Genomic DNA, 10,000 nt, shown 5'->3' with positions numbered 1-10,000 from the left:
TCCTGTCACGCGCAGCAGATCCCTGAATCCGGTTTATCCTCCGTCGAATAGTGTGAGAGAGCGAGAGTGAAATGTAAACGCAACAGTAACACTTCTACAAGAAATTATTTGCCGTGTGAGAAACGAATGCTTTTTAGGAACAGCAAAAATAAAAACAAACACAATGTGATTCCACGTGATAAAAATAGCTGTGCATCTTTTCACGACAGCTCCGGTTCTCTTTGCAGAACAGACAATCCTCACTGCTGCGTCACTACAAACTATATTTCCTCAACATTTTTTATTGTATTTCTCTTTTTTTTTTTTTTCTTGTTTGCGTACAAAGTAGTGACACACACATGATCGTGGAAAAAGTGTGTTTCTTCAGTGTGGGTATCTCTAAGTGAAAGATGGTGTAGTGTGTGTGTGTGTGTGTGTGTGTGTGTGTGTGTGTGTGTGTGTGTGTGGGAGACACGTTCATGATGTGGTGTGTTCACCACCAGTGATTAAAATCATGTAGTGTGGGCGAGTCAGCGATTCTGAGATATTGAAAGTCGTGTAGTTTTCACTCGGGCTTAACTTCAGCTACAGCTGCAACTGCTAAAACCGTAACAATTAATATTCCAGTCTCGTGAATGTACAATGTTTTCCCAAATCCCTGTTAATGGTACAGTTTTACGAGAATTCAGCACCGTGAGTAAATATATGCACAGACTGGAGCTTGTTGCATTTAAATGTACTCATGAGGAACGATGAAAAATGTTGCAACAGCCGACTGAACATCCTCGTCCAAATAAAAAAATAAAAAAAACCTACAAATGACAAACTCGCAGCTCAGGCGTTAAATCTGATTTATTCAAATTTCATCTGAATGACTGTATTAATTATAATATTGTGTGTGTGTGTGTGTGAGAGAGAGAGAGATTAAAATTTTTTAAATTGCTACTCGTATTTTTTCAATTTTCAATTTACGGATTTATTCATTATCATATTTTTAAAATTCATTGTATGAATTTAATCATTCTTTGTATTTTTAAAATCCAATTTAAAAATGTAATCATTATTTGTTTTATTTTTTTAGATTTATGAATTTAATTGTTCTCATTTTAACATTCATATTTATGAATGTAATTGTTTATATTTTTTAATTCAAATTTTAATTTAAAATTAATCATCTTATTTTTACAGTACAATACAATTATTTGTATTTTTAAATTTAGTTTATGAATTTAAATTTATATGTATTTTTAATGTTGATTTCTGAATTCAGTTTTGTTACTTTAAAAATTAATTTTATTAATTTGATTGTTTTTTTAATTTATTTATTTTTTTAATTTATAAAGTTTTACGAAAGTTAATTTTACAAGGTTTTATAAAGTTAATCGCTGCTATATTTAAAAAAAAATTGATTTTATGTCTAATCATTATTTTAATTTTTTAAATTTGATTTTTGAGTGTAATTGGTATTTGTATGTTTTAATGTTGATTTATGAATTTAAATGTTTGTCATTTTAAAAAATAAATTTTTAAATTAATTCATTTTAATCGTTCGTAATATTTTAAGGTTCGAACTCCAGTTTTAGGATTTAAATGCTTTGCTTCTGTGAAATTTAAATGTGGTTAAAAAAAATCTCAGTAGTTTCAGTGTGTGATGTTTTAAACTCCTGAAAAGAGTTTATTAGAGTAACAGTAAAATTAATAATGTGTTTAATGTGTGTTTACTGTGTGTTTAATGTGTGTTTAATGTGTGTAGATCCACCGGGAGGCGGAGGAGGAGGTGTTGTACTCTCTGGAGTCTGAAGCTCTGAAGCAGGAGTGCGGTAAAGAAAACCCAGAAACAGGTAAATACACCACGTGTCTCTTTGTGGAGTGGGCGTGGCCAGGGGGCGGAGCCTGAAGACTAGTCATGCGTAGAGATATATATACACACACTTTTCTACAGTGGTGGTTTTTTCTTGTTCACTTCAAGATTAAAAATAAAATGTCTGATCCCACGTCTGAGTTGACCGAGTGAAGAAGAAAAAAAAAACACCTCTTTATTTTAAATTATTATTTCCGTCTCAGGAAGCATAAAATAAAATGTCATACCTTTTTTTAGCACACCACTAACATTAAAATTTCCTCACTAAAACCTTCCTCCATTTTGGTTCTCGTGAGCTGAAGCTCTTTTGCTGCGGGACAATGATGCAGATTTCACTGACGTTAAACTAAAAATTTATTCACACTGCAAATCTGTGAAACGGAACTATAAATTCCAGCAAACTGAATTAAATTTAATGTAATTTGTCTAGAAAATATGGGGATTTACCTGCGAGTGAGATGAATTCTCTCACAGTAGTCGCTTTAATGTTTCGTCATATCGTGTTCATCTACGAGAACGTTAAAACTTTTAGTGCGATTTTAAAAAGTTTTGGAACAAGTGTAAACAAAATGCCGGGACTGTGCTCTATTCCTTGTTTAAAAAAAAAAAAAAAAAAAAAAAAAACACCTTTGGTATCTTTGGCGTTAAAAAAAAACACTTTTGTGTTTAAAAAAAAAAAAAAAAAGATATTTGGTAACTTTTATAATGCAACAATAAAATAAATTAAAAATAAAATAAAATTTAACAAATAATAGCAGTGACAGAAAAAAGAAAGTAAAAACAATATAAAATACAAAAAATATAATGGGGGAAAAAAACTACCCGTGCGTGTGTGCGTGTGCGCGTGTGTGTGTGTGTGAGTGTGTGAGAGAGAGAGAGACAGAGAGAGACACACACACACACACACACACACACACACACACACACACACATACACACTTGGGCGTGTTCCTGACGATACCAAAACGCCCACAGGCTCAGTGAGATCATCTGTTTCAGTTGATGACATCAGCATCCTGCGTAAAAGTATTACAGGCCAAGCTGCAATACTGTGAAAACACACACACACACACACTCACACACACACACACACTCTCGCACGTACACACACTTACTCAGTTCAGCAGAACTGAATTCTCCTCTCAGAAGTGGACAGAGTCTACCATGATTTGTAAACAATTTAAATAAACTGAAAGTAAGAACTTAAAAAAGCAAGAAGTTAAAACTCAGCACATCTCCAGAGTAACAAACATTTATTTATTTTATTACAAATAATTTTTTAATCAGGTAAAAATAAATTCACCAAACTTTAGTAATGTCACTTTAGTAACAAGAAAAATATTTCGTTTGTTTGTTTGTTTTACACAACACAATTTTTTCATTCAGCATTTTTTTGAAAAGTTTTTGAAAAAAAAAAAACAAATCCTTGATTTCTTTATTAAATGGGATTAATGTTGTTACAACTTCAAACTTTTAACTTTTAACACACAAATTAAAAACAATAAATAGTAGCTGCCATGATATTTATATAAAAAAAAAATTGAAAAGCAAGAAATTGACACACAACACACACTTCTAGGGTAATGAATGCTGAATTATTTAATTACGTTAATTAAAAAAAATCTGATAAAATAAATGTTTAGCAAATTCTTTAGTAAACTTTTAAATGTTCAGAGTTCACTTCTTTAATGTTAAAATAATAAAAAAGTTTTTTCATTCAGAATTTTTTGAAAAAAATAAAATTAAAATTGGAGAAAAAAAAAATGTATGCGTACAAACTTGACACAGCACACACATCCAGAGTAATTAGAGTTTAATTTGTGTGTTATATATTTTTTTATTTAATAAAAATATTTATGTTGAAATGTATGTTAATGTTAAAAATGTTTATTACATTTTTGCAGAGATGTTTTAGAGTAAATTTTTAGTCGAGATCATACTTCGCTTCTATACTTACAAATGATAATAAAGAAATTCATCTTATTTATTTATTTATTTATTTATTTATTTATTAGCACAGTGTGCCAGCTAAAATGTTTAAAAGCATTTTTAATTCAACATTTTTTTATACCATGTTTTGATGCTCCAGAAAACAAACTCCTGATTTCTTTTCTTTCTTTTTTTTTTTTTAAATGAAATTATTTAATCTGTTCTTCCAGATGTTCCGGTTGCGAGTGTGTGTCGGTCCGTATCTGCGACCTCGCTGCCCGGGTCCGAGTCCGTCAGTGATGGAGACTCGCTGTTGGGCCCAGACACGACGGACGACACCGTCTTCAAGCAGGTGTGGGTGTGTGTGTGTGTGTGTGTGTGTGTGTGTGTGTGTGTGTGTGTGTGTGTGTGAGTGTGTGTGTGTGTGTGTGTGTTTTCTTGGCTACATCTCTGTTTATTTTAATTAGTGACCGTGTGTTTTGTTCTCCTCCTTTCGTTAACACTTTGCTTTTTCACAGAAAACTCTCTGGCTCTTTGTTTAGGCGTCTCTGGCAGAAAGAAAGTGTTATAACGTGCAACTATGTAGACACACACACACACACACACACACACACACACACACACACACACACACACACACACACGCAGTGGTAATTATGATTATGAGGAAATTAGAAAGATTTACATTCCACTGTTCTGCACTGGGATTTGTGTCTTAGTCCAGACTGGGATTAGGGAATACAGAGCAAAATTGGGATTTTTGGGCAGACGTGTGTGTGTGAGTATTCTAGCTGAGATTGGATTTTCCGTGTGCTTGCTCAAATTGCTGTAGTTGAAATTAAGATTAAGGCGGGGGTACTGGTGTAGATTGGAATTTTTAGAATGCCGTTCTAGGTTGGGATTTGGGTATACTGGTTGAGATGGGAATTTAGATATACTGGTCAAGACTCAACTTTGGGTTTTACTTGGTTGAGATTGGAATTTTACAGTACTGGTCAAGATTGGACTTTTGGCTATACTGGTTAAGAATTGAGATTTGTTCAAGATTGGGATTTTCAGGATACCAGTTCACATGGGTGTCCTTGAGGTCGGAATTTGGATGTACTTGCTCAAATTGGAATCAAAATTTTGCAATACTGGTTAGGAATATAGATTTATATACATTGATTCAGGATTTGAGCATTCTGGTTGAGTTTGGATTTTGGATATACTGGTTTAAACTGGGAATTCAGTATACCACTCCAGATTGGGGATTTGGGAATACCGGTCCAGATTGGGATTTGGAAATACTGGTCCAGACTGGGATTTGGGAATACTGGTTCAGATTAGGATTTTTTGAAATACTTTCTCCAGGTTGGTGATTTGGGAATACTCCTTCTGATTGGGATTTGGGAATACTGGTTCAGATTGCGATTTGGGAATACTGGTTCAGATTGGGGTTTGAGAATACTGCTTCAGATTGGGATTTGGGAATACTGCTCCAGATTGGGGTTTGGGAATACTGGTTCAGATTGCAATTTGGGAATACTGGTTCAGATTGCGATATGGGAATACTGCTCCAGATTGGCGTTTGGGAATACTGGTTCAGATTGGGGTTTGGGGATCCTGCTCCAGATTGGGATTAATAACAATATAATCCTTTAATTCATTTCTCTGTCTCTTTCTGCATTTCCGTCAGAGCGAGGACACGCTCACCCTCACCAGTGGAATTTCCATGACTGGATCCGTTTCTACAGACGACTCGTCCATCACACACACTGTAGGAGAAACTGAGGAAGAGGAGAAGAAAGATCGTCTGACGGAGGTTCTAGAGCGTTCCGCTATTCTTCGCTCTACCAGCCGTTCTCAATCTCCATCCCGGAGACACAGCTGGGGGCCGAGCAAGAATAACACCGGAGAGACGGACATGGGCCAGCGCAGGTAATAACATGTCTATAAAGCACTACATGACCTCTTATAATGCGTATATAAACACTGTTTGGTCTGTAATGTACCTCTCGTGTAACGTGTATATCCTATAATGCACTCTGAAGCCTCTAAAAACACTTATAATACATTATAAATGACCTAAAGTAATGAGTATAATACTGTAATAATGCTTATTACACCACATAAGGATGATGATAAAGCTTATAATGCATTATACGGCCTGTAGTAGCACCTAAAAACATGACATATCCTGTAATAATGTTTACATATTAAACAAGACTGCTAAAAAAATTATTATAAAACACTATAAGGCTGTAATTAGTGCCTATAAAAACTCCATGACCTGTAATAATGCTCATAATACCCCATAAAGCTATAAGCTGAAAATAAAACTATATGTCTTTATCATATACAGTGTTTTTAATGTTTTATAAGACCCATAATAAAGCTTATAATTATATAATGGGTTATAATGCATTATAAGGTCTGGAGTAGTGCCTATAAACATTATACAACCAATAATAATGTTTATTTAAAAAAGGATAAAGCTTGTAATGCCTTATAAGGCCTGTAGTAGTACCTATAAACACTCTATGACCTGTAATAATGCTCATAATACCCCATAAGGCTGTAAGCTGAAAATAAAACTATATGTCTTTTATGATGTACAGTGTTTATAATGTTTTATAAGACCCATAATAAAGCTTATAATTATATAATGCATTATAATAGTTTATATTATATAATAGCATTGTAATATTATAACATAATACATAATAATGTACCTATAAACAGTACCTATAAAACTATGACCTGTAATAATGCTCGTAATACCCCATAAGGCTGATGATAAAGCTTATAATACACTATAAAGCCTATAAGAGTGCTGATTAAACAATATATGGCTTGTAAAAATCTTTGATACTATATGAGGCCCATAATAGTTTTGATTTTAGGTCTCTAATAATTCCCCTAAATGCCCTGTGACCTGTACTAATGCTTATAATAATATATAAGGCTCATAATAAAGCTTATAATGCATTATAAAGTCTGTAGTATCGCTTATAAACACTGTGTGACGTAATATACAGCTTATAATACACTTTGATGTTTATAGTAAAGCCTAGAAATGATATGTGGCCTGTAATAATGCTTATAATAAGTATGGATGATCCAAACACACACACACACACACACACTCTCTCTCTCTCTCTCTCTCTCTCTCTCTCTCACTCACACACACACACACACACACACACACACACACACACACTCTCCACTGCTTGATTCACCCCCCGAGATAAGAATGGTACAGTCCGTCCTGCTGTGTGATCGCGATATAACATCGGAACAATCTACTTCAAAGAAAACCAGCTTTCATAGCTTTCATTTCAGACCATGTCATTAACATTTCAGAACTTAACACTTACAAGAATAAGTTTTATTTTATTTATTATGTTCTATTTTATTTTTTTTATTATATACATTGGACTAATCTATCATCTATTAACTCAGGTGCTTTTGTTCATTACTACAGCTCATTACAGTGCATATATCCAATTATTTATTCATTTTCATAACTTTAAATTTACATCCACATTCATTCTCTCTCTCTCTCTCACTTTGTCTCTCTCTCTCTCTCTCTCTTTCTCTTTCATTCATTCATCCATCTATCCATCCATCCATCCATCCATCTGTTTGTCGTGCTTCAGTGTGGTGCAGGCTGCGGAGGGAGAAAAGCCAGCGGGTCACAGGAGAAGGTACAGACGCTAATTTGACATATTCTTCCTCTTTAATGATGGTTAATATTCAAAACCTGTTAAAATATGAAACAAAATCTTCAGCTAATACAGTGTTTAGCATTTCTTTCTCCAAAATGCGCTTTTATTATCTGTTTAGAGAGCAAAAAAAATCTATTTTTATGTGTCACTTTGTGGTATAAGTAGCATTACACCATGCTGCAGCTGCTGAATTCTGGATTCTGATTGGTCAGAAGGTGTTGATGAGTTTTAACCATAATAAGCATCAGCAGCTCTGACAGCAGCGCAGGTTTATATTAATGCACTCGTTCTAATACGTTATCGTTTCTATAGCGACAGCTCCTTCTCAGGGACTTCCACAAGGATAAACAGATTAAAAAATGTGTGTAATCGTTGATATGGTGATGTTTTCTGTAATTTATTTAACATTTATGGAAGGAGTCTCCAGTGTCAGGGCTTTGTTAAAGAATAAATCATTATTAACGACTAACATTACATACTGTTAAAACCATGCACATCTCTCTCTCTCTCTCTCTCTCTCTCTCTCTCTCCACATCCCTCGCTTTCTAACTCTCTAACTTTCTAACTCAGTATGAGCTGGTGTCCATCACACGTTCCTCGCACTGAGATGGATGAAATGAACTCCAGAAGGTAAAGATCAGCACTTTCTTCTACTGCTTACATACCACAGCGTCTGTGGTTCCCTGGTGTGTGAGAGAGAGCGAGAGAGAGAGAGAGGGAGTGAGAGAGAGAGAAAGAAAGTGAGAGAGAGAGAGACCACACTTCCTCCTCTGGCCATGATAGACAGTGTTTGTTAAACGGAAGTGCGACTTTTAGGTTTTAACACTCAGTGTTACGGATGTGGCATTAACACACACACACACACACACACACACACACACACTTCTGCTCTATCATTTACACTAAACAGTAAAGTTGCTTTTTATCGTTAATAACAAACTGCTCATTAAACATGACTAATATACTGATTTACATCTCTGAGCCTCAGGACAGGTAAGGGTTAATGTTCCATTACTGCTCTCATGTTAGCGTTAACATGGAGCTAATAATGTTTTGTAACATAATTATGTCTGTGAGAAAGAATGAAAGGATTAGGCTTAGTTATCAATGCTGAAAATATACAGTTAGCACTGCTGTTTTTATTATTATTATTATCATTATTATTATTGTTAATAATAATAATAACAATACCAGAAGGTAAATTTTAGTTTTCTGACATCTGACAATAACAACATCTAATACTACTATTATTGTAAACATTGTAAAGTTAAATAAATTAACACGAAGGCAACTTTGACAACATTATTATTATTATTACATAATATATTATTATTATTATATATTCATTATTACACTGTAACACAATCAGGGAAATGTGTCATTCATGTCATCTTACATCCTGCGAGCCTGCGGGATCAGCACTTGTGAAGTCCGATAGCTCTGTATTGCAGCGTCCAACGTACGTTATAAGGTTTCACGACCACGTTATAACGGTTAAAAAGAGCTCTTTAGTAGCTTTCAATCAACACCAGAGGCAGCGGAAGTCGGTCATTTTAGCCGACTTTGGAGCTCTGCTTCTATTTCTATTGCTACATTGTTTCAGTTGACCATTTTTCCCGAGTCAGAAAAATGAACTTTGTTTATTAAATCAAAATGTTTGGGAGAATTTCTAAATGTATTTATTTATTTTAAAGATATGATGAACCTGTAGTGCGTTTAGTTTACAGTATTAAACCTCTGTTCGTAGAAATTTTTTGATTTATTTAGTTTTATACAGACAAAAATAAATGTTGTTTTACACTGTTTATGATTCAGAAATAAAAAAGGAGTCTTTTCAGTCATAATTTTTCTTCATTTAAATTTTGTTCAGAATATTCTGACAATCGAATCGAATTCGTGACTGGTGTGTATTGTTACACTCCTAATTATTGCTATTAAATTAATTAACAATACAATAATAATTATTATTCAGACTGTACCAGCCTTCCATGTTGGCCGTGGAATGAGGAATCGCTGGTTTTCTTTTGAAACGCACTTCAAGTCCACGCGTAAATGTCTTTTAAACATGTGTACTTTTATTAATCCAAGTAAAAAACATAAATCATTCAGGACTAAGTTCATTTTATGATCCAAAAATTCTCTCTAAAGTGAACTGGCTATAAAAAAAGCTATATTCAAACCACTTCTTCCACATCCAAACATTTGTCTTCTCACTGACCGTTATCCATAACATAAAAGTAGATAAATAAACAAATTTGATAAATAAATAAATTCCTACACAAATGAGAATAATTATCATTATAAAAAATAATAGTTCTATTATATTCCTTTTATAATCTTAATTACACAAACGGCTATAACACAAACATTTTATTTTGTAATATGATGAAAAATATAATAATAATAATAATAATAATAATAATAATAATAATAATAAAGATTAGGAAAGTTATTTAAATGGACACAGCATTAAATTAAATCCCCAAAATAATATTGAACATTTATTCTGACTTTTATTTTG

The 10,000-nt window shown here is 33.5% G+C and overlaps 1 protein-coding gene across 7 annotated transcripts in view; it reads left to right on the top strand.

Annotated features, from left to right (window-relative positions):
* Nucleotides 1-10,000, top strand: part of akap13 (A-kinase anchoring protein 13) — a 118,999-nt gene that overhangs the window by 66,372 nt on the left and 42,627 nt on the right. For 5 of the 7 annotated variants that reach the window (XM_053235737.1, XM_053235741.1, XM_053235735.1 and 2 more), the window contains exons 9-13: nucleotides 1,733-1,820; nucleotides 4,000-4,121; nucleotides 5,448-5,689; nucleotides 7,411-7,458; nucleotides 8,050-8,109. In XM_053235737.1, coding sequence (XP_053091712.1) covers nucleotides 1,733-1,820; nucleotides 4,000-4,121; nucleotides 5,448-5,689; nucleotides 7,411-7,458; nucleotides 8,050-8,109 — 560 coding nt within the window. The remainder of the gene's footprint in view (nucleotides 1-1,732; nucleotides 1,821-3,999; nucleotides 4,122-5,447; nucleotides 5,690-7,410; nucleotides 7,459-8,049; nucleotides 8,110-10,000) is intronic. The other 2 variants (XM_053235739.1, XM_053235740.1) reach the window with 2 other exon arrangements.

This window comes from Pangasianodon hypophthalmus, chromosome 7, assembly GCF_027358585.1.
Source record: "Pangasianodon hypophthalmus isolate fPanHyp1 chromosome 7, fPanHyp1.pri, whole genome shotgun sequence".
NCBI classification, from domain to species: Eukaryota; Metazoa; Chordata; class Actinopteri; order Siluriformes; family Pangasiidae; genus Pangasianodon; species Pangasianodon hypophthalmus.
The sequence above is the reverse complement of the archived record's forward strand: the minus strand, read 5'-3'. Positions and strand labels throughout refer to the sequence as shown.